The sequence below is a fragment of the Bos grunniens genome, chromosome 22, assembly GCF_055505025.1.
Source record: "Bos grunniens cultivar Pamir isolate PY7600 chromosome 22, Bosgru_T2T1.0, whole genome shotgun sequence".
Classification (NCBI taxonomy): domain Eukaryota; kingdom Metazoa; phylum Chordata; class Mammalia; order Artiodactyla; family Bovidae; genus Bos; species Bos grunniens.
In genome coordinates this window covers 26,189,315-26,214,557 of record NC_141186.1, presented here as the reverse complement: position 1 = coordinate 26,214,557, position 25,243 = coordinate 26,189,315, and the positions used below count along the sequence as shown (strand labels likewise).

Here is a 25,243-nt window from a genome sequence, read left to right as displayed (position 1 = left end):
CATTTTAGAGTCTAGTTGTTTTCCTTTCCTGATAAACTGAATTTACCAAAGTATTTTTGAGATGAATTTGCAATGAAAACTTTTAGAACTATATCATGCATAATTTCTTGTCTCTTTCTCAGAGCAATGTATCACTTACGTAATGCCTATCATTTGATTTGTGCTTAATAATTGGAGAGTAGCTCAACCATAAAGAAAGGATGAAATAATGCCATTTGCAGCAAGTAGGGGCTTACCAGGTGGCTCAGTGGTAAAGAATCCACCTGCAAATGCAGGAGACGCAGGTTCAATCCCTGGGTCAGGAAGATCTCCTGGAGAAGGAAACACAACTCCTTCCAGTATCCTCGCCTGGGAAGATCCATGGACAGAGGAGTCTGGCAGGCTATTGTCCATGAAGTCACAAAGAGTTGGACATGACTTAAGGACTGAGCATGGACACACACAGATGCAACTAGAGATTATCATACTAAGTGAGGTAAATCAGAAAGAGAAAGACAAACACCATACGATATCACTTATAAGAAGAATCTAAGACACAGCACAAGTGAACCAATCTACAAAGTAGATACAGACTCATAACCATAGAGAAGAAACTTGTGGGTACCAAGGGGGAGGAGGGTTGGGGAGGGAATTGAATAGGAGGTCAGGTATAGCAGATATAAGCTATTACATAAGGAATGGATAAACAATGTCCACTGTTTAGGGCAGTGAACTATATTCAGTACGTTATGATAAACCATGATGGAAAAGAATATTAAAGAAGAATGCCAATATATGTATAACTGAATCACAGCAGAAATTAATACAATGTTGTAAATCAACTGTACTTCAATAAAAATAAGTCAGAAAAATTGAAGAGTTACTATGATGTAAGTAAAATAATAGTAAAAAAAAAAAAAAGTGCGAAAAGTAGACTTCTGGATAGAACTAGCATTCTTAGTCTAGCATCCCAATTTGCACACTGTTCATTTTTCTATCATATCACCTGTGAATTTTATCACTTTGGTGTGTCTACCTCTCTTGTCTCTCAGAATGTATGTAATCACTATGATTCCTTCTAAGTAAACATACTATCTTTTACCCCTGTATCTCTCTAATTGCACTCCATACATGTGTACTATAAAAATTAATGAAAATAAATAAGACATATTTGTTCTTTTTTTTAAAGTTAGCATCCAGAAAAGGAGACTAATCAATTAACATGCATGCTGTTTAAATGATATAAGAACACTGTCAGCTTGGGCTTCCTCACAGTACAGCAACCTTGCAGAATCTACTTGTCATATTACAGCTGGTTTACCCCAGAGCAAGCATTCCAAACAAGAGGAAATGGGAGCTGATACACTCCTGGAATTGGCACAGTGTCACTTCTACTATAGTTTCTGACTCAACAGTCACAGGGCAAACCCAGGTTCAAGGAGAGAGGAAATAAACCCCACCTTTTAATGCAGAGAGTGAGAAAGAAGCTGCTCCCATCATTAGTTTCCCACAGACAATTTAACCTGTACCCTCAATAATGAACTTCTCCCAGTTTGACTTGACAATTAATGAAAAATGTTTAAAAGGAAAAGCAAACAAAACACTGCACAGTAGTCATAATTACATGTTCATTTGCATTCTTGTTCTTGATCACTACATATATAAGAAACAATCTATCAAGGAAATAAACCATCTCTGTAATTGTTTTCTGAGATGAGAATCAATGAGTTTACACTTAGTCATAAAACAAATTCACTGCTTTTTCTTGCAGATAATTAAACACCAATTTGTGGAGAGAAAATTGCAGAAAAATGATTCTGAGTCTCATACATGACTCATTATTAATAAAAAAGTTGAGACAGGACCTGTGACTGGTTTGTGATGATAAAAGTAGATAGCTACTCCTCCTCATAAAACTATAAGATTACCTTGCTAAGCATTTATTTCAAGGTCTGGGAAAGAATGTTCTTATAACATAGGTCTGTATGTAGAACAGAATAAACGCCTTGAATAATCATTGAAAGGAGGGATAAATACAGAAAAATCTATGTCAAATGAATCTATTCTTAACTCTAAAATATGTTATCATCTTTTTCACTCTACAAAATAGAACTCATAATTCAGTGTTGCTTTCTGAATGTCAAAAGTGGCGGGGAATAAATCATGTAACAGAAAAATCTTTTTTTTTTTTTTTTTTGGTAACAGAAAAATCTTAAGAGACCATCTAAGTTGTTTGGCTTTTGGGTGGAGAAAGTTGAGAAGAGAGGCATAATAGGAGAGGTGCCTACCTTTACTGGAACCATGGGATTAATGCTAACTGGTAATAGGTGAGTTAAATAAGAGGCCCTTCACCATGAAATGTTATTCTAACTTTAAAAAAGAAATTTATATAAAAAAATAGATTTACAGGTATAGAAAACAGATGTGGTTGCTAAAGGGGTGGGAGTGTGGGGGAAGGAAGGATTTGCAGTTTGATTAGCAGATGCAAACTAATATATTTAGGATGGATGGACAACAGGCTCCTGCTGTGTAGCATAGGAAGCTATATTCTATGCCCTGTGATATGAAAAGAATATGTATATGCCTAACTGAGTCACTTTTCTATAGAGCAGAAATTAAACACAACACTGTAAATCAATTATACTTCAATAAAATTAAAAAAAAGAAACTTATAGAACTCACAGTTCTACTGCACTTGTTGTGAAAAATAAGTATTTTGAAATATACACCAGAATAATATGTTGGAAATAGATGGAAATAAACCACCAATTTTTGAATACTACATTGCTTTATGTAGTTATGAAGGCATAGAAAGATTGTGCAGTAAAATTACGTTGATGCAGAAATTTGCTTTATAGATCAAACTTCTATCAATAAGAAAAAGGACAGGACAGTCTGCAATTTGCCTATGAACTCCACTAAAACAAACTGATGAGCTGTACATGAACTACTGGGGATCAAACTTTTGTGTGGATTTTCATGAAACACAAAATAGCACTAGTGAATTTTACAGAACCAAGCATGAAGACCTAAGAGACATTGGAGGGAACCAGTATATTTACTTATTCTTCTCTTGTTTAGCCTATGAGGGGACTCTTAACACCAGAAAACATTCTATGTCTACATGAAAATTGCTAATAGTTTTGGCTGCATATGTATACATATTTACATACTCATATACTAACTATGCACTTGTACCTATTGACATTCTGTAAATTGTATATACTTTATTCTGCTGCTGCTGCTAAGTAGCTTCAGTCATGTCTGACTCTGTGTGACCCCATAGACGGCAGCCCACCAGGCTCCCCCATCCCTGGGATTCTCCAGGCAAGAACACTGGAGTGGGTTGCCATTTCCTTCTCCAATGCATGAAAGTGAAAAGTGAAAGGGAAGTCACTCAGTTGTGTCTGACTCTTAGCGACCCCATGGACTGTAGCCCACCAGGGTTCTCCATCCATGGGATTTTCCAGGCAAGAGTACTGGAGTGGGGTGCCATTGCCTTCTCCGGACTGCTCCATCATATTATCCACTAAATTTGATGACTCTTGCTTCATTCATTTATTAATGTCTCTCATACCCATCACTCTCCTGTCTTTTCTGTTTTTCTGGTCCATATCCTATAGCTCCTTGAATGGACTTGTTAGGAGGTTTTCTCCTTTTTGGATCCCCCATACATAGACTGGTGGTCTCTTAAGGAATATACTCCACAAATACATTAGTCATTCCTTTCCTCCTAGTTTTATACAAGCTAGAATCTGGACTTAGCTTGGCTTTACAACAAAACGGTGATCCCCAATCAAGAAATTCTTCCCTCATTTTCTCTTTCATTTTAGGAAGCCCTGTTTGCCGTGTATGGATATAATGGTTTTCTAAAGAATCTTTACTATTTACTATTTTGTTTTCAAGTTTCATTCATCTCCTTCTTCCTTTTGTTATTACCCATAGGAAATTAAGGCTGTCTAAACTACCCTGATTTTTCCCTGTGATGAAGGACCCTCCTACCAACATCTGAATTCTGCACAGTATCTATTAGAGTGTATTACTAAATAAGGGCTCAATGATTATTTGCAGCTTTATGCTGTGGTTGACTTGCCATAAACAACAATTATTTCCTAGTGACATGTATTGCTCCCAGAGCAAGAGGTAAGAATTACGTTTTAGCAACCATGGACCTAAACACAAATGGTAAACAAGTTTATCAGATGCTGAACAACAAAAGTGAATGTCATTTAGTCACAATTTTACTTTTTCAGCTAACTCAGGTTTTAGGATCCAAAGGCAGTTGTAACACTATATTGCAGATTTGACTCTCTGCACAATGACCAACAGAAAGCAATGCCATAGCTGTTCAATTTAACAGTATCATCTTTGATGGTAGTTAACATAAAAAGTGAATTAGCTTTTTAAGAGACAACATCCAGGGCATCTGATTTTCAATATATACATATTTTTTCTCTTTAAACCCTAAGATCATTAAGTAATTGGGTTGCTCAGTTTTAAAAAAATAAAAAAAATGACATATTAACTTTGTTTATAATGAGAGCAGAAGATACTAAGAAGTCTCATCAATACACTTGAAGGAAATTTTCACCTTTGCTACATTTTTTACCCCACTGGCTCATCTTTTAGTAAAGTTTAAAATAGCTTAACAAAGAATAATATTTAACATTTTCTTTAGTTATTTGAACATACATTTTTAGGACTGAATTATAATGATAGCATTCCAAATGAATGTTCCAAATAAGTTGTAGATGCTAATGTAATGGTAATGATTATTTGGGTAAAAATAAGTGAATAAATAAAAACTAAATTGTAAATTCAGTGGGAAAAAAAAGAATAGAAACCAGCACTTAAATTTCATCTGATAGTGGATTATGTAACACCTATGGGTACACAGCTATACAGAAGCAAAAAAAACCCCCAACAATTCATATTAGATATGGGTGTGAGTTGTGTTCAATCACGAAGTCTTATCAGACTCTTTGTGACCCCCATGGACTGCAGCATTCCAGGCTTCCCTCTCCTTCACTATCCTCTGGAGTTTCCTCAAATTCTTGTCCATTGAGGCAGACTCAGGATCTAATTAACAATCTTTCAGGGAACTGAAGATAATATTCCCTTATTTAATAGCATTCAATTAACTTCTTTACATAATATGTTAAAAATTCTCTTTCTAGTACTCAGATTTTAATGAAATGCAGATCACTGCTAATCTTCATGTTAAATAACATCTGGGATTGTTCTTTAGTTGAGTAAATTGGGTTAAAATATTGCATTTTTATTCCTAGCTTAATAGCTTAAAGAAGTTTTAAACATTTAATTATTAACAATGACATGAAAGAATTGGAGTGATTACTTAGCTGGTTTAAGGATTTAAAAGTTCTCTCTTCTGAGTCAAGTGCATATTGAGCATAAACCAGGTCTAACTCCCTCCCCAGATTTAGCCAGCATTTGACTTTTCTTGAAAGAAACTATAGTAACACAGCATATCTTAAATGTAGCATTATTTGAGGAAATCATTCACATAGTAATATAAGTTTTGTAGGAAAAATATCAACTGATCGGTGTTAGGGTTAATAAATTCACCTTTTAAAAGTAACACATCTAGCCTAATGATTCACTCATTCAACAAATACTTGCTTTATACCTGTCCTGTGGAGTTCACTGTTCTGGGCACTGGGGAGAGAGTGCTAAACTGGTTCTCAAAATGCTTATTTTCTACCAGAAGCAAAGACACACACACAAATAGAGATTTTTTTAAAAAGACAAATCATTATTTAAGAATAAATGAATTAAAAGAATTATTTACTGATTGGTGGTGGAGGTGAGGTATGTTGGTAAATGTTTAGTAACCAGCTCTCAAAACACAAAAATCAGACAAAGCCCTCAGTTGTAGTATTCGCTGTTTTCGGTGGGGTAAATTATCCCAAACATGATTTCAAGCTACAAGGTAACACTCTTGAGTATCAAGTTGGAAAGAGATGTGTATCATCAGTCCTAGTGAACTGTCTTGGGAAAGCCCAGCATAATGTGATGAAGCTACTTCAGACTCAATAGCCCTCTCTCAGAAAGTGACATTTAAAGCTTTTTCTTTTTTTCTTTTTTAATGCTCTGAAAACATTGTCTTTTTTCCCTTTTTATTTTTATTTCAAATTTTCTAATTGGAGGGTAATTGCTTTACAATGTTACATTGCTTTGACTAACCAGAAGAAAAGACAATGTGTTGTGAGCTACAGGAGGTTCCTTCCAAGTAGAGAAAACAGCTAGGGTCAAGTCCCAAAGCCAGTCCAAGCTCCAAGTGATGGTAGAACAAAAGGAAGGCCAATGAGTCTGGACTGTAAGGAGCAAAGGAAAGATACAGCCAAAGCCTTTATGTTGAGCCTCATAATGTAGGGTAAGAAATGCAGTTGTAAAGTATTTGGATAATCTCCATCATACTGTCTTGATTAAAACTCTTGTGCTCTCACGCTATACTGTCTACAGTTACAGTCAGAAAGAGGGAGGGAGAGACCTTGGCTGTTTGATGACAGAAGGAATATGAGAAAATGTTTGGGAATTAGGTTGAATAAAACGTTGGCATTTATAACTATCACCATAATATTCTTAATTGTGCTGTCCCACTTAACACAAAATTTGTTTCAGGTAAAATTTATTGTTTCTGCTTTTATTTTTTATAGCAGAGTCCTACTGTCTTTCATGTTATCACCACTGTCATTTCTGAAAAGTGATTTGATCATATCAAAATGACATAATCTAAAATGACTTCCTGAGAGCTTGACCTAAGAGATTACATATAAAACAAATGTTTTTTAAATTGTGGCTATGGTAGCTCATAACAGCAGGCATTAGATGCTATGGACATAATGTCTGGCAAATAAAATGTTATGGATTCCAAGGGAACTGTAGTTATTTCTAACTCTATTCAAAACTGTTCTGTAACTCTAGATAGAATTTCCCTGGGCTATAGAAAAGCACAGATGGTATTAATGTTTATTAGACCCACAAAGGTTGCTTTTAAAAATGTATCTGAAACACACTGAAGTTTTGCCAATTGAGCCAGAAGAGGAAGGTCAGAAACAACAATGCAAAGTAGACTTGCATTGTGGGTGGGAGAAAATAAAAACATTTCTATTAACAAAGTCTAAGGGTGAAGGTTTGTTAACTAAACAGGAAACATTAATTTATTTGAGGCTAAATGATCAACTCAGTTACATATTGTGTTTATGAATTCAATGGACTGATGCAGAGCTTGTCGGATTCAAAGAATAGCAAGGTGCTACACCTTTCCTTGAGTTTGTAGTCTAGTGGAGAAAACCCATGAATAAACAAAGAAGGAAACAAAAATCCCAGCAAATGTGCTCAGTTCTCAGTAGAAGTGTGACAGTATGTGACAGAAGCACAGAGGAGGAGCAGCAACTGAAGTTTGAGAAAGACCACAAGCAAGAGGAGATTTCAGTGAAGGGAAATATGATAAGGAATTTGCCACTAAAAGGGTGGAAGAAGGAGTCCCACATAAACCTGTGAGAGTTTCAGGATGGTCAAGATAGAAATGACTTGCGAGAATAAAGAGGAGTGATGTTTACGGAGTTTAAAAATAATTTGGATTTGCACTGTATGCCTCGTTAAGAGTCTGAGTTTTATCTCTCTTGGCTTTGTGGATTAAGCAGAAGCCTTTTCTTTTTAACAATAGTTTCCTTCAAAAGAGCCTAAGTTGAACAAGTTTTAAAATAGTGCAGCTTTTAAAAAATAAATGAGCAGAACACAATCTCAGTATGAAGAGTCTCATATACCTCTGTAACCAAATAACACGGCCCCAACCAGAAAATTAACACTGGCACAATACTGGTAGCTGGACTACACACCTGACACAGATGTCATCAGCGTTTGTCAGCCCTATTTCATCTCTCAGTGTACAGTGCTACAGAATGCTATCAGATATACAGACAACTGTCCCTGTAATCAGGATACAAAACTGTTCCATCACCATAAAGAAACTCCCTCATGTTATTCCTTAAAAGTCACACTCTCCATCATAACCCTTAAGGATCACTGATTTGTCCTCCTCCATCATCACAATTTGTCACTTTCAGACTTTTCTATAAATGGAATCATATAGTAGGCAATCTTCTGTGATTGGCCTTTTATCCACTTATCATACGGCCTTGAGGTATATCCAAGCTGTGTGTCTCCATAGTTCCTTTTTTATTGCTAACAAGTATTCTGTTGTACTGATGTACCATGAGGTATTTATCCATTTAATTATTAAAGGAAAATTGGACTGTGCTAGTTTCAAGCAGCTACGAATATCTGTGTACAGGTTTTATATTTACACGTGAACATAACTTTTAATTTCTTTGAGATAAATACCCAAGAATGTGATTGCTGCCTCATATGGTACGTATATAGTTAACTTTACAAGGGACTACTATTTTTTCAGAATGGAGACACTGATTTATATTCTCATCAGCAAGGTAGAGAAGATCCCACTGTCCTTCATCCTTGCCAGCACTTGCTATTGTCAATATGTTCTATTCTAATAAATGTGGAGTAGTATGTTATGGTATGTTATTCACAAGATGGCAGAGTGGAAGGCTATGCACTCATCTTCTCATGTGAGAACTCCAAAATTGCAAGTAACCACTGAACCATCGACAGGACAACACTGGATCCCACCAAAAAAAGATACGCCACATCCAAGGGCAAAGGAGAAGCCCCAGCAAGACAGTAGGAGGGGCGAAATCACGTTTAGAATCAAACCCCATCATTGCCAGAGATGCTCAGAGGGCTCATACAAAACCTTGTGCTCACCAGGACCCAGGAGAAAGGAGCAGTGACCCCACAAGAGACTGAGCCAGACTTGCCTGTGAGTGTCCAGATGCCTCCGGCAGATGCGTGGGTCGACAGTGACATCCCATGGGGTCAGGGGCATTGAATACAACAGTCCTGGCATAAGTCCTTTTGAACGAGGTCACCATTACCCCTACCATAGTTTGGCCTCAGGCCAAAATACAGAGAGGGAACACACCCCTACCCATCAAAAGAAAGTTAAAGATTTATCGAACGTGGCCCTGCCTATCAGAGCAAGACCCAGATTCCCCCACAGCTGGTCCCTCTCATCAGGAAGCTTCCAGAAGCCTCTTATCCTTATCCATCAGAGGGCAGACAGAATGTAAACCACAATTACAGAAAACTGTGATCACTTGGATCACAGCCTTGTCTAACTCAATGAAACTATGAGGAATGCCATGTAGGGCCACCCAAGAAGGATAGCTCATTGTGGAGAGTTCTGACAAAACGTGGTCCACTGCAGAAGGGAATGGCAAACCACTTCAATATTCTTGCCTTGAGAACCCCATGAACAATATGAAAAGGCAAAAAGATAGGACACTGAATGATGAACTCCCCAGGTTGGTAGGTGCCCATTATGCTACTGGAGAAGAGTGGAAGTATAGCTCCAGAAAGAATGAAGAGGCTGAGCGAAAATGAAAACAATGCTCAGTTGTGGTTGTGACAGGTGATGGAAGTAGAGCCCAATGTTGTAAAGAACAATATTGCATAGGAACCTGGAATGTTAGACCCATGAATCAAGGTAAATTGGAGGTGGTCAAACAGGAGATGGCAAGAGGGAACATCAACATTTTTAGCAATCAGTGAACTAAAATTCACCGGAATGGGCAAATTTAATTCAGATGACCATTTTATCTACTACTGAGCAAAAGAATCCCTTAGAGAAATGGACTAGCCCTCATAGTCAACAAAAGAGCCCAAAATGCAGTGCTTGGGTGCAATCTCAAAAATGACACAATGATCTCTGTTCATTTCCAAGGCAAACAATTCAGAATCACAGTAATCCAAGTCTAAGCCCCACCCACTAATGCCAAAGAAGCTGAATGGTTCTATGAAGACCTACAAGACCTTCTAGAACTAACATCAGAAAAGAGATATCATTTTCATCATAGGGGACTGGATGACAAAAGCAGGAAGTCAAGAGATACCTGGAATAACCCAGTTTGGACTTGGAGTACAAAATGAAGCAGGGCAAAGGCTAACAGAGTTTTGCCAAGAGAATGCACTGGTTATAGCAAACACCTTCTTCCAACAACACAAGAGAAGACTCTACATATGGACATCACCAGATGGTCAATACCAAAATCAGACTGATTATATTCTCTGCAGCCAAAGATGGAGAAGCTCTATACAGTCAGCAAAAACAAGACTGGGAGCTGACTGTGACTCAGATCATGAACTCCTTACTGCAAAATTCAGACTTAAATTGGAGAAATTAGGGAAAACCACTAGATCATTCAGGTATGACCTAAATCAAACCCCTTAAGACTGTACAGTGGAAGTGACAAAGAGATTCAAGAGATCATGTCTGATAGGCAGAATATCTGAAGAAGTATGGCCAGAGGTTCGTAACACTGTTTAGGAGGCAGTGATCAAAATCATCTGCAAGAAAAAGAAATGCAAAGAGGTAAAAATGGTTGAATGATGAGGTCTTACAAATAGCTGAGAAAAGAGTAGCAGTGAAAGGCAAAGGAAAAAAGGAAAGATATACCCATTTGAATGCAGAGTTCCAAAGAATAGCAAGGAGAGATAAGAAAGTCTTCCTCAGTGATCAACACAAAGAAATAGAGGAAAACAATAGAATGGAAGAGGCAAGAGCTCTTCCAGAAAATTAGAGACACCAAGGGAACATTTCATGCAAAGATGAGCACAATAAAGGGCAGAAATATTATGCACCTAACAGAAGCAGAATAGATTAAGATGAGGTGGCAAGAATATGCAGAAGAACGATACAAAAAAGATCTTCATGACCCAGATAACCACAATGGTGTGATCACTCATCTAGAGCCAGACATCCTGGAGTGTGAAGTCAAGTGGGCTTGGGAAGCATCCCTATGAACAAAACTAGTGGAGGTGATGGAATTCAAGCTGAACTATTTCAAATCCTAAAAGATGATGCTGTGAAAATGCTGCACTCAATAAGTCAGCAAATTTGGAACACTCAGCAGTGGCCACAGGACTGAAAAGGTCAGTTTTCATTCCAATCCCAAAGAAAGGCAATGCCAAAGAATGCTCAAACTACTGCACAACTGCACTCATCTCACATGCTAGCAAAGTCATGCTCAAGATTCTTCAAGCTAGGCTTCAACAATATGTGAACCAAGAACTTCCTGATATTCAAGATGGATTTGGAAAAGGCAGGGGAACCAGAGATCAAGTTGCCAACATCCACTGGATCATAGAAAAAGCAACAGAATTCCAGAAAATCATCTACTTCTGCTTCATTGACAATGCTATCCACATTGACTTTGTCTATGTGGATCACAACAAACTGGAAAATTCTTCAAGAGGTGGGAATACCAGACCACTTGACCTGCCTCCTGAGAAATCTGTATGCAGGTCAAGAAGCAACAGTTAGAATGGGACATTAAACAACAGACTGTTTCCAAATTGGGAAACGAGTACATCTAACCTGTATATTGCCATCTTCATTATTTAACTTATAAGCAGAGTACATCATGTGAAATGCCAGGGTAGATGAAGTAAAAGCTGGAATCAAGATTGCTGGGAGAAATATCAATAACCTCAGATATACAGATGTCACCACTCTTATGGCAGAAAGTGAATTAGAACTAAAGAGCCTCTTGATGAAGATGAAAGAGGAAAGTGAAAAATCTGGCTTAAAACTCAACATTCAAAAAACTAAGATTATGGCATCTGGTCCCATCACTTCACTGCAAATATCTGGAGAAAAACTGTAAACAGTGAGAGACTTTATTTTATTGGGCTCAAAAATCATTGCAGATGGTGACTGTAGCCATGAAATTAAAAGACACTTTCTCTTTGGAAGAAAAGCTATGACCAACCTAGACAGCATATTAAAAAGCAGAGACATTACTGACAAAGGTCCATCTAGTCAAATCTATGGTTTTACCAGTAGTCACATATGGATGTAAGAGTTGGACTATAAAGAAAGCTGAGCACTGAAAAATTGATGCTTTTGAACTGTGGTACTGGAGAACACTCTTGAGAGTCCCTTGGACTGCAAGGAGATCCAGCCAGTTAATCATAAAGGAAATCAACCCTGAATATTCACTGGAAGGACTGATGCTGAATCTCTAATACTTTGGCCACCTGATGCAAAGAACTGACTCATTGGAAAAGACCCTGATGCTGGGAAAGATTGAAGGCAGAAAGAGAAAGGGATGACCGAGGGTGAGATGGTTGGATGCATCACTGACTTGATGGACATGTTTAAGCAAGCTGTGGGAGTTGGCGATGGACAGGAAAGCCTAACGCACTGCAGTCCATGGGGTCACAAAGAGTAGGACATGACTGAATGACTGAACTGAACTGATGTTACTGTAGTTTAATTTGCATTTCCCTAATGGCTAACGATTGTGTGTTAGAAACCTTTAAACATATGAAAATGATGTCAACATATAATGGCTAAGTAATTTGGGGAACTATCTAGAGCATAGAATGAAATTTCTAGGGATGGATGGCTAAGGGAAAACTGAGAATAGGGGACGGGAAGACAAGCTGGATGTTCAGATGATGCCCTGTATGAGACAGTTCAGTTCAGTTGCTCAGTTGTGTCCGACTCTTTGCGACCCCATCAATTGCAGCATGCCAGGCCTCCCTGTCCATCACCAACTCCTGGAGATCACTCAAACTCATGTCCATCAAGTCGGTGATGCCATCCAGCCATCTCATCCTCTGTCGTCCCCTTCTCCTCCTGCCCCCAATCCCTCTCAACATCAGAGTCTTTTCCAATGAGTCAACTCTTCGCATGAGGTGGCCAAAGTTCTGGAGTTTCAGCTTTAGCATCATTCCTTCCAAAGAACACCCAGGCCTGATCGCCTTCAGAATGGACTGGTTGGATCTCCTTGCAGTCCAAGGGACTCTCAAGAGTCTTCTCCAACACCACAGTTCAAAAGCATCAATTCTTCGGCACTCAGCTTTCTTCATGGTCCAACTCTCACATCCATACATGACTACTGGAAAAACCATAGCCTTGACTAGATGGACTTTTGTTGGCAAAGTAATGTCTCTGCTTTTGAATATGCTATCTAGGTTGGTCATAACTTTCCTTCCAAGGAGTAAGCATCTTTTAATTTCATGGCTTCAATCACCATCTGCAGTGATTTTGGAGCCCCCCCAAAATAAAATCTGACACTATTTCCATTGTTTCCCCATCTATTTGCCATGAAGTGATGGGACCAGATGCCATGATCTTCGTTTTCTGAATGTCGAGCTTTAAGCCAACTTTTTCACTCTCCTCTTTCACTTTCATCAAGAGGCTTTTTAGTTCCCCTTCACTTTCTGCCATAAGGGTGGTGTCATCTGCATATCTGAGGTTATTGGTATTTCTCCCGGCAATCTTGATTCTAGCTTGTGTTTCTTCCAGTCCAGCGTTTCTCATGATGTACTCTGCATATAAGTTAAATAAGCAGGGTGACAATATACAGCCTTGACATACTCCTTTTCCTATTTGGAACCAGTCTGTTGTTCCATGTCCATTTCTAACTGTTGCTTCCTGACCTGCATACAGATTTATCAAGAGGCAGGTCAGGTGGTCTGGTATTCCCATCTCTTTCAGAATTTCCCACAGTTTATTGTGATCCACACAGTCAAAGGCTTTGGCATAGTCAATAAAGCAGAAATAGATGTTTTTCTGGAACTCTCTTGCTTTTTTGATGATCCAGTGAATATAGTTTACCTAAAATAAAGCAGTGACAAAGGGCAGGAAAGGGAGAGATCCGATTTGAGAAGCATTAGAAAGTAGAATCAAAAGGATTTATGAGAATGAATAAAGAAAGCAGTCAATGATAATTCTAAGATTTTAAACTATAAATCGTGAACAGATATTAAATATGCATAACTTAAAAATAATGGAGAGAACAATTTGGAGGGAGAAAAAAATTTAGAGATTTTTTTTGGGCCATATTAAAATTGAGTTATTTATAGACCATATCAAAATATCTGGCTAATTGAGTGGTGAGAAATATTATTCAAAGTGATCACTTTGTATGACAAAACAAAAAACAAAAAAAAACACCAAAGATCTATTGTATTAAGTGGAGTATTTTTCTCAAAATTATTTTCAGAGTGTTTTTAGGAAAACTGCTGGTAATTAACCTCTGATCCATAGAGTAGTTCACACTGAAAACAAGACACAATCCAAAGCCATTTTAACTTTTAGAAACGAATGTGAACAATTCTTTGGAAGAAATCTTCTATGACAATAGCTGAAGGGGAATTAGAAAGCCAGTAATGATTGAAGAGTTTCCCCAGATTTACAGAAGCCTGGGTACTCTGTCAAAAGAATGGATGACATTTGTTTTTCTACTCACTGTGTACTTCATCATGGGCTGGAGAAATCATTAAAGACCACCAACGTAACAAATCAAATCTCAAAACCTATAGCCACCACTGTTGCATTTTTGTTTTTTCATTCTAAGATAATGATTATATATGCATACATGCATATATATGATGTAGTTCTATGAAATTCTATCACATAATATGTATTACATACAAAAAATAATCATATTACTGCTTCCCCTATGGCTCAGTAGTAAAGAATCTGCCTATAATGCAGGAGATGCAGGTTTCATCCCTTGGTTGGTAAGATCCCCTGGAGAAGGAAATGGCAACCCACTCCAGTATTCTTGCCTGGGGAATCCAATGAACAGAGGACCCTAGTGGGCTATAGTCCATGGGGGGTCTCAAAGAGTCGGACACATCTTAATGACTAACAGCAACAAATCATGCAGTTTCCCTCGGTATGGCATAAGCCCTCTTGGAGGAGATCGCCATTAACCCTACCACAGAGCCATCAGAACTTACACAGGACTGGGGAAACAGACTCTTGAAGGGCACAAACAAAACCTTCTGCACACCAGAACCCAGGAAAATGGGGCATTGACCACAAGAGACTGACCCAGAGTTGGCCGTGAGTGTCCAGGAGTCTCCAGCAGAGGCATGGATTGGCAGTGGCCTGGTGAAGGGTTGGGGGCAAACATCCAGTCCCATCACTTCATGGCAAATAGATGGAGAAACAATGGAAACAGTGAAAGACTTTATTTTGGGGGGCCCCAAACTCACTGAAGATGGTGACTGCAGCCATGAAATTAAAAGACACTTGCTTCTTGGAAGAAAAGCTATGACCATCTTAGGCAGTATATTAAAAAGCAGAGACAGTACTTTGCCAACAAAGGTCCGTCTAAGTCAAAGCTATGGTTTTTCCAGTAGTCATGTATGGATGTGAGAGTTGGACTATAAAGAAAGCTAGTACCAGAGAATTGATGCTTTTGAACTGTGGTACTGGAGAAGACTCTTGAGAGTCCCTTGGACTGTAGGGAGATCCAACCAGTCAATCCTAAAGGAAATCAGTCCTGAATATTCATTGGAAAGAGTGATGCTGAAACTCCAATACTTTGGCCACCTGATGTGAAGAACTGATTCATTGGAAAAGACCCTGATGGTGGGAAAGATTGAAATTGGGAGGAGAAGGGAACAACAGAGGATGAGATGGTTGGATGATATCACTGACTTGATGGACATGAGCTTGAGCAAGTTCCAGGAGTTGGTGATGAACAGGGAAGCCTGATGTGCTGCAATCTATGGGGTCACAAAGAGTCAGACATGACTAAGTGACTGAACTGAACTTAATTGAGTAGATAAGCCATGAAGTAAAATGTTTAACATATTATTTCATCTGATTCTCCTAACAACCATCTCTTGCAGCTTGGTAGGAAAAGTAATATCCCCATTTTAAAGATTAAGAAAATCCTGGAAACCATGAAGAATGTACAAGACATTGGGTATGGAAGACATTTTTTCTTCCTCCCAATAGTTTAACTTCCTTTTTTCTATAATAGCCTGAGAAATGCAATCTTTCCTCAGAACTGTGTGATCTTGGTAAGACTTCCTGAATCACAAACACTTGATTAAAGGGCAAATGTAATCCATATTTATGTTGTTATAAAAAAAGATGAAAATCTATAAAGTACTGTGATCATATTTAGAAAAATTTCAATCAAACTATTCTGCCAATGCCTAAATATGCTGATAGTGCAAAGAAACAGATGTCTGGTTTTATTCGACTGCCAGTGATATAGGAAAAGAAAATTATTAATAAGCATAAATGTTAGTGAAATCGAAAGACATGGAATATTCATATAAATGAGTATACTTTGCCACTTCCTAACTCAAGAAAAATAATTATATAATGAAGAAAAATATTAAGCATCAGTGATAAATTTAAAAACTTATTGGCAAAGTAAGGGTGGGAAATGTTATATCTAAATAAAACAATGAACACATACAAAAAAAAGAGACATTAAAGAAATCTATCAAAGATACTCACTCTGGAGAAATTCTTTTTTTTTTTTTTAATTATAATTTAAATATAAAAGAAGAAAAAATGACCACCAAAAATAGAATATGAAATAACAAATAAAGTCTGTGGTAAAGTAAGGAATTCCCAAGAAAAATACCAATGATACTTGCAAAAGGGATACTTCATGTGACAGGGAAAATCTACTCTGTTATACAGCATGTATGTTAGGACAGCAAATTTAAAATTGACTTAATTGTAGTTTATTCATGCAAAAGAAACCGAGAGATTTAAGAAACAGAACGATTCAACTTGTGGTTAATAAATGTATCAGAAGAAGCAGGACATTCTATTGGTGTGGGAACCACAATTAAGGAAATGGAGGACAACTATTCCAACTGAATAGAAGTCCCAGCTCTCTAAAACTGCCCCAGCACCATTCAGAAGCGGTATTCCAACAAAATGTATAGTGTTTTTAAATATATTGACCAAGTGTTTATTTTTTTGAGAGCATTTTTTAAAGACCACAAACAAGAGGAAATGAAACAAGTACCAAGGATAGAAAATGTATTCTTCCCTAAAAGCTTGTATGATAGTACCACTGTTGTTAATTTATAAATACTTCAGTCACACCCAAGTTTGTAGAGGTTAAACAGATAAGAACTGTTCATATGAGGAGCTACAAACAAGCAAAGAAAGAAGAAACTGCACATAGCACCCTTTAATGAAAATGCAAAACTTTGAGGAGCCCCTGCTGTTAAAAAAAAAAAAACAAAAACTATGAAGTTCAATAATGATAAAATTTTGAATCTAACTATAGTTCCTAAGTAGAATGCAAAAGTATATAATGTAGCTGTTAGACTTTATACAGGCATGAACTGTATCAGTATGTTCAGTCGCACAGTCATGTCTGACTCTTTGCAACCCCATGAACTGTAGCCCACCAGGCTCCTCTGTCCATGGGAATACTGGGGTGGATTTTTCAGGCACATTTTAATGAATGAATATTAAAGCACATTCATTTTTTCCTCCAGTGCACACAGTTTTAAATCGAAGTGTTTATTCAGGAAATATGTATCTATATTCAAATGAATATTTAACAAATATGATAACATATAGACAGGTCAGTTAGAAATCAACAAAATGATTCAAACACTATAGAAGTCCTATATTCATTCATTTAACAAAGACATTGAATGTGTAAACACAGTATCCACTGAAAATAAGTCAACTTGATGAATGCACAACTATTTGGGCAAAAAAGCCACATATGCTTCCTTTCATGATTTACTGAAGAAAACTACAAAGAAGTTTGAAAAAGTTGTAAAACTGATTCATTAAAAATGATAGGAACTTATACACATCAATAAGTAGGGAACAGTTGCTGCTTCTGTTGATTACTGACACTCTGGGACTAAGGCATTTAAAACTATGAAATGGTTCGTAGTCTGTTAGGAGAAAAACAGCAGAATGCTAGGGGAGGTAGCTATGGGACAATGGCAAGTCCAAGAGCATATGAAGAGTACTACTTTTGTCTTTTTTAAAAATTAAAATATTAACATTCCACCGTATTGTCGTTCTATTACTTGAGCTAATATATAGAAGTATTTTAAAATTGGAAACCAGTATGTATATATAAAATATTGGCATTATTTTTTATATAGATTTAGACTTAATATACAAGCTGTTTCTTCTCCTTCTGATATAAAACATAGCTATCATTTAACAGTTTCACCTTCATACATTTACTAAGTTTTACTAGCAAAACAATGCATTGTGAAAGTTTTTGGCACTGTGCTTGATCCAAAACAGACTCTCTCTAAAATATCCATCACATCTAAGATTTGTTTTAGAATTCAATTAGAATCTTCTGAAATAAAGGAGCAATAAGAATGAGAATCAGGCATGTTTACTGCAAAGAATTATGGTTTCATTTTCAAATAAATCAACCAAATCTATCTTTTCAAGAGTTGTGTTACTTAGGGACAAAGCATATCTAAATGAAACCAAAGATAAATCTGCTCTTTTTTAGAACCCAGAGAAATTAATAACAGAGGACTGGCACCATAAAGACCATGGATAATATGGAGATTAATAGAAAAAAAAATATGGGACAGTAGCTAGGAAGAAGCCAGAAGGATGGACAGTAAAAGGAAAGCTGTGCCTCCAAAGGTCAAGTAAAGTAAACATGAAATAAAATCTGGTGATTTTAATCACTATGTCCAATTAATGTAGCAAGTTCCCAGGGGAATATATATTCAAGTTGTGGGGGGGGGGCACAGAACAGTATCAATCTATTGAGTATCAATCTTTTTGCCTCAGTTGGGCAAATTACATGCATGAATACATAGATTAGTTCTTAGGGGAAAATATAACTTTTTAAAATGTGTCCCATATGATTCAAATTCCTTGTAGATGAGGAAGCATTTCAAAAGAAGACACAAGTACAACCAAAGTTGCTCATTAGGTAGGACTCTGTCAACTGCAAGTCTTTTTCCATGTGACCGCTTTCTATTTCTGATTATCATTTTTTCACATTACACAAAAACCTCAGAATACATACAGAGGAGAGAAACTGAAATGAAAAAGGCCAATCTAGCCATGGAAAGAAGTTAAGAGTTATAGTTTTGGTATTTATCCAGAAATTCTGCTTTCATTTTCCACATGTGATCATAAATTCTTCTGTTCATGTTTGCTCAAGGAAGTGTGCTTGGTAATAAATTTTCTTAAATAGATTTATGTCAGATATTCCGCAAAGACTGTAATTCTTTCATTTTATGAAATATGCAAACTTTCTGAAAATGAGTTTGATTTTTATGTATGATTCTAAGATTTGTTTATAATAAAAACATCCCATGAATGGAAATGATTGAATTTAGGATTTAATAAAATTCATATAAGAATTTAATAAAATTCATATATGTGAATTTGGAGGCATATACATATATATAACTTAATAGAAAATGACAGAATAAAATATGTACTGTAATAATAATGGTGGTTACCATAAAAGATTAGAATACAGATTTTCAATAGGAAGGAGCTGACTCATTGGAAAAGACCCTGATATTGGGAAAGATTAAAGGCAGGAAGAGAATGGGACGACAGAGGATGAGATGGTTGGATGGCATCACCGACTCAATGGACAAGAGTTTCAGAAAGCTCTGGGAGATGGTGAAGGACAGGGAAGCCTGGCCTGCTGCAGCCTATGGGGTCACAAAGAATCGGACATGACTGAGCGACTGAGTAACAACAATGATGTAGGGGGACACTTTTCAATCTATGTAATTCTGCATTGTTTAAGCTGTTGCATTTAAGTATTGCTTGTATAATTTTTTTAAAAAAGAAATATGTTTGTCTGTTTGCAGAATTATCTAACACAGAAAGTGCTGCCTAAGATAGGAGAGAGATCACTGACCCTTTGTTCTAATATATATATATATATACACACACACACACATACACAGTGTATGTGTATATCTATAGTCCCTTCTAAGTAGAAATAACTAGCAACATATGTATGGGAAATAAGCTGGTGTATTTTGAACGTTCTTAAGATTTGACTTGCAAAATAAACAAGGATAAGCCAATAGTGAAAAGAAGTAAATCTAATAAGTCAGCACTAAATAGGGGTGAACAAGTTGAGGTATTTGTATTTCATCTGCACTACCATCCTCACATTTAAAATTTTCTTCCTCAACAGTTTAGTTTAAGTTACTTACTTATTGATGGAATGATGAAATGCAAATGGAGGTTTCCAGGAAGATGAAATGGCATGGGCTGCATTTTTATAGGTTGTCTGTGTGTTCATGTAGTCTGTAATGCTTTCTTCTGATGATACAAATTTCAGTGTTTTAAGAAATGTCAGAGCTCTGTCCATTCTACCCCACAAACTCTAGGCTCCATCACCAACCTACCCATACGTGTAAACCATCTATTTGCCATATTTTGGCTGTATCTGAACATATTCACAAAGAGGCCATCTGTTCCCTTCTTTTAAATATCTATTTACAGTACTTTTTCTCTTATCTACTTTACAACTTCTTTCTTTTTGCATAAGTCAAAATTCAATTATATAGTCACATATGAGCATGTCATTTACCCAGGAGAAGTCTTAGATGAACTCCTGGTTGATCCAAAGGGCATGGATAATACTGGCGGACTAAAAATATCCACCTAAAAATGAGAGATAGGAAACACTAAGTTTCACAAAGCATGAAATCAATAATAGATATGAGGTTCTCTGGAGAATTTTGGGCACATGATTTCTGAAAGGCTGTCACTTCGGCACATACAAGAACAATATATGAATTGTATCAAAATTTATTTCTGCCCTCTGTAATATATGCCAATTGCAACTGTGCAGTTTACCGGAAGCATACACTTTCAGTTGAAAATTAAGAAAAAAAAAAAAAGAAAAGGAAAGAAAAACAGGAATAAATGGTTCAGTTCAGTTCAGTCGCTCAGTCGTGTCCGACTCTTTGTGACCCCATGAATCGCAGCACGCCAGGCCTCCCTGTCCATCACCAACTCCCGGAGTTCACCCAGACTCACGTCCATCGAGCCAGTGATGCCATCCAGCCATCTCATCCTCTGTCGTCCCCTTCTCCTCCTGCCCCCAATCCCTCTCAGCATTAGAGTCTTTTCCAGTGAGTCAACTCTTCGCATGAGGTGGCCAAAGGACTGGAGTTTCAGCGTTAGCATCATTCTTCCAAAGAAATCCCAGGGCTGATCTCCTTCAGAATGGACTGGTTGGATCTCCTTGCAGTCCAAGGGACTCTCAAGAGTCTTCTCCAACACCACAGTTCAAAAGCATCAATTCTTTCATGCTCAGCCTTCTTCAACAGTCCAACTCTCACATACATACATGACCACAGGAAAAACCATAGCCTTGACTAGACGGACCTTTTTTGGCAAAGTAATGTCTCTGCTTTTGAATATGCTATCTAGGTTGGTCATAACTTTCCTTCCAAGGAGTAAGCGTCTTTAAATTTCATGGCTGCAACCACCATCTGCAGTGATTTTGGAGCCCCCCAAAATAAAGTCTGACACTCTTTTCACTGTTTCCCCATCTATTTCCCATGAAGTGATGGGATCAGATGCCATGATCTTTGTTTTCTGAATGTTGAGCTTCAAGCCAACTTTTTCACTCTCCACTTTCACTTTCATCAAGAGGCTTTTGAGTTCCTCTTCACTTTCTGCCATAAGGGTGGTGTCATCTGCATATCTGAGGTTATTAATATTTCTCCCAGCAATCTTGATTCCATCTTGTATTTCTTCCAGTTCAGTGTTTCTCATGATGTACTCTGCATATAAGTTAAATAAGCAGGGTGACAATATACAGCCTTGACATACTCCTTTTCCTATTTGGAACCAGTGTGTTGTTCCATGTCTAATTTTAACTGTTGCTTCCTGACCTGCATACTAATTTCTCAAGAGGCAGATCAGGTGATCTGGTATTCCCATCTCTTTCAGAATAATAGGCATTTGTATAATTCTGAGGCAAGTTTTTAGGAAAGGCCTACCAAAGGAAATTCCTAAGGTTAAATATAAAGAAACTTTTAATGTGAGGGGGTGTTTGCTAAATGTAGACACTATGATGAACATAAAAAGCAGAAACATTAAAGGCACTGAACTCTTTATTTTCTCTGCTTCCCTGGGAGCACACCAGCAGAAGAATTCTGTAGATAAATGGTGTTTCCAACTGTGTGGGAAGCTTAGAGTTGTGAGATTATAATAGAGACAACAGATTCAGATGCCATCATCACCAGCTCTTTTTGTTTGCATATAAAAAGAAAAAGCCAAAAGAAATTTACCAAAAGTCCCATATGTGGATGTATATGTATACAGAAGATCAGTTTCATATATATATATACTTTTATAAAATGCATGGTAAATCTGTTTATAACTTTTATCTATAAATTTCTGTTTCCAAGCTATATTTATGATAAAAGACATGAACAAGTCAAGAAAAAATGAAGTGTATTTAACAAACATTATTAAATTTAGATAGCAACACTTCTAAAGAAGATTTTGGTGTAATAGACAGATACATGCATAGATATGCAGATAGAGAGATAGCAGACAAATTGAACATGGTAAATAGGAAGAAAAAAATTAACCCAAAATTTTAAAAAGTTGTTGCATTAAAAAGACAAATATAGCAACCATTACAGTTGCTGTGACAGAGTATAAAGAAGCCTGAATCAAAACTTTCTAGGTACCCAAAGAGATAATTTTATTAAATATGAAAAGAAACACATGTTTCGTAGGAAGGAAAGTTTGTTGCTCTCTTTTTTCCCTTAGTACTTGTTTTTGAGATTAATTTCTTACATTGAGTTATTTATAGATAAAGACCATTTTTTTTCCCTTCTAGAAAACTCTAGACCAGTGGCTCACAATCAGTCTGCAATAGTACATCACACTAAACCATGTTATTAATACAAACAGGCTCCAAACTTCAATCTTCGATAAGGTAGACAATTCCAACCAGAAGTCTCAATGCAGCTATGTGCACACATGACTCTTGCTACATGGTAAATCTGCATCTGACATTCTGGGTCTAGAGCAGCCTCTTCCTTCTTCTGCCTAGAGCAGACACCTTTTTTCATTCAGTTTTAGAGAAAAATCAATCTCAGTGATGAGTATTTTTGTGGTGCAATCAAATTATGAAAACTTTGCACTCCTGTCTCCAAGTCCCCAGCAGCACTCTGTAACACACTCTTGGCCCCCAAAGAATCTACCCTCCATGCTCTTGTTTCCGGGGCTCCTTTTCTCAGTGGGTATGGTCCTTATGGAATACTGATAAGATGATTTAAGCCATAACATGAATATGAATTTTAGAAATTCTGGGTGATGGTGAAGGACAGCGAAGCCTGGTGTGGTACAGTCCATGGTGTCTCAAAGAGTCAGACACGACTTAGTGAGTAAACAACAACAAAACTTCTGTAGAATAAACCTGATTCTTGAGAAACCATGATGTTCCTATCATGGCAATCCAAGGGAATGCAGGTGTCTTTGGGACTTTTCTCTGGCACCTTGTCCCTTATCCTTATTCCTTTCTTCACACACCAGGCCAACTGTAAAAGGTGAGGGTGGGGGACAGTTCAATGCCTTTCTCCTGCCCTTAGCAAGAAAAGGGGTAAGATCATAGGTAACTACTACTTCCGAAATGAGTCGCCTTTCCCTCTACAGTCCTTTCCATGTCCAGACACTTGAGGTTTTCAGGACTGACTTGTTTGTTACATTCATTCTGAGTACTACAAATGGGTATTTTTCAGAACCTGGAAAAATGAAACATTTAGGTTACTCTTCTTGTGAACATTATCAGGGAAGCAAGACAGTCCTTAAAAGCACTTGATCCCTGATATAGTATAAAAAGCAATTTTTGCCACGTTTGAGACAACATCCTCTTAGAGGGATGTCTTTCTGGGAAACCATTGCACATTCAGCAGGGTTGTGAACCAGTTGCTGCCAGGAAGCGATAAGACTTAATATAAAGGCACACTTTGTGTTAACGAAATATCCTGCATGCCAGAAACAAAAAGAAATTTTCACCATGACTTCTACAGGAGAACATAGACAGTAAGTAAAGAGCTCTTAGTTCTTCTCTAACGACAACAAACAGAACTTTCAATGACTGTGCTCTTCCCTGCTGCACAACTTCAGGACAGTGGAAAGGAAACCCAGTGTTACAACCCACAGAGCTGTGTGGAGAAGGTTGAAGAGTAAATCTGAGGGGCAAAGGAAAGATGTCAAAAAAGGAAAGACGACCCAACACTTAAGGTCAACTAAGTTTGAGAAAGACTAAGTTTGAGAAAGATAGGGTCAAACAGAGTTAAATTTTTTTCTTTTCTGTGGGATTTCTGAAAGTCTTTAAACACTAATGTGATTTGTGACTCCTCCAGGATGAGGGAAAGTGTGGAGCATGCCAAATGTAGTTACCACGGAAACATCTGCTTTTGTAGAACACCTCGAGAGACGAGCGTCTCATTGGACACACTTTGGAAATTGCAGGCCCTCATAAATAACAAGAAGCGATCATTGTCACCTTAAATATGAAATTAATTTTGCCTGGAGACAGATGATCTTTTAAAAACTTTTTTAAACAGTCATGGGTAAACCTATGTCCCCTCCCTCTTGAACCTCACTCCCATCGCCGTCCCCTTCCCACCCCTCTAGGTTGTTACAGAGCCCCTCTTTGAGTTTCCTGAGTCATATGGCAAATTCCCATTGGTTATCTATTTTACATATGGTAATGTAAGTTCCATGTTACTCTCTCCATACATCTCACCATCTCCTCCTTCCACCCCTGCTGTGTCCAGAAGTCTGTTCTCTACGTCTGTTTCTCCATTGCTGCCCTGCAAATAAATTCACTGGTACCATCTTTCTAGATTCCATGTATATGTGTTAGTATACGATATTTATCTTTCTCTTTCTGACTTACTCCACTCTGCCTAATAGGCTCTACGTTCATCCACCTCATTAGAACTGACTCAAATGTGTTCCTTTTTATGGCTGAGTAATATTCCATTGTATATGTGTACCACAGCTGCTTTATCCATCATCTGTCGATGAATATCTATGTTGCTTCCATTTTCTAGTTGTTTTAAATAGTGCTGCAATGAACATTGGGGTACATGTGTCTTTTTCAATTTTGGTTTCCTCAGGGTATATGCCTAGGAGTGGGATTGTTAGGCCTTATGGTGGTTTTATTCCTAGGTTTTAAGGAATCTCCATACTGTCTTCCACAGTGGCTGTATCTGTATCAATTTACATTCCCACAAATAATGCAAGAGGGTTCCCTTTTCTCCACACCCTCTCCAGCATTTATTGTTTGTAGACTTTTTGACGATGGCCATTCTGACTGCTGTGAGGTGATATCTCATTGTAGTTGAGCGATAAATTATTTTA

At 37.4% G+C, this 25,243-nt stretch overlaps 1 protein-coding gene across 10 annotated transcripts in view; it reads right to left on the bottom strand.

Moving 5' to 3' along the window:
- LOC147348225 (uncharacterized) overlaps positions 1 to 25,243 on the bottom strand; it is a 247,260-nt gene that overhangs the window by 111,173 nt on the left and 110,844 nt on the right. Inside the window, exon 3 of one of the 10 annotated variants that reach the window (XM_086368906.1) lies at positions 237 to 311. The exons of 8 other annotated variants lie outside the window; for them this stretch is intronic. In XM_086368906.1, the coding sequence (XP_086225032.1) occupies positions 237 to 311 (75 nt within the window). Of the gene's footprint in view, positions 1 to 236; positions 312 to 21,966; positions 23,614 to 25,243 lie in introns of those variants that run through there. One more of the 10 variants, XM_086368908.1, reaches the window with a different exon arrangement.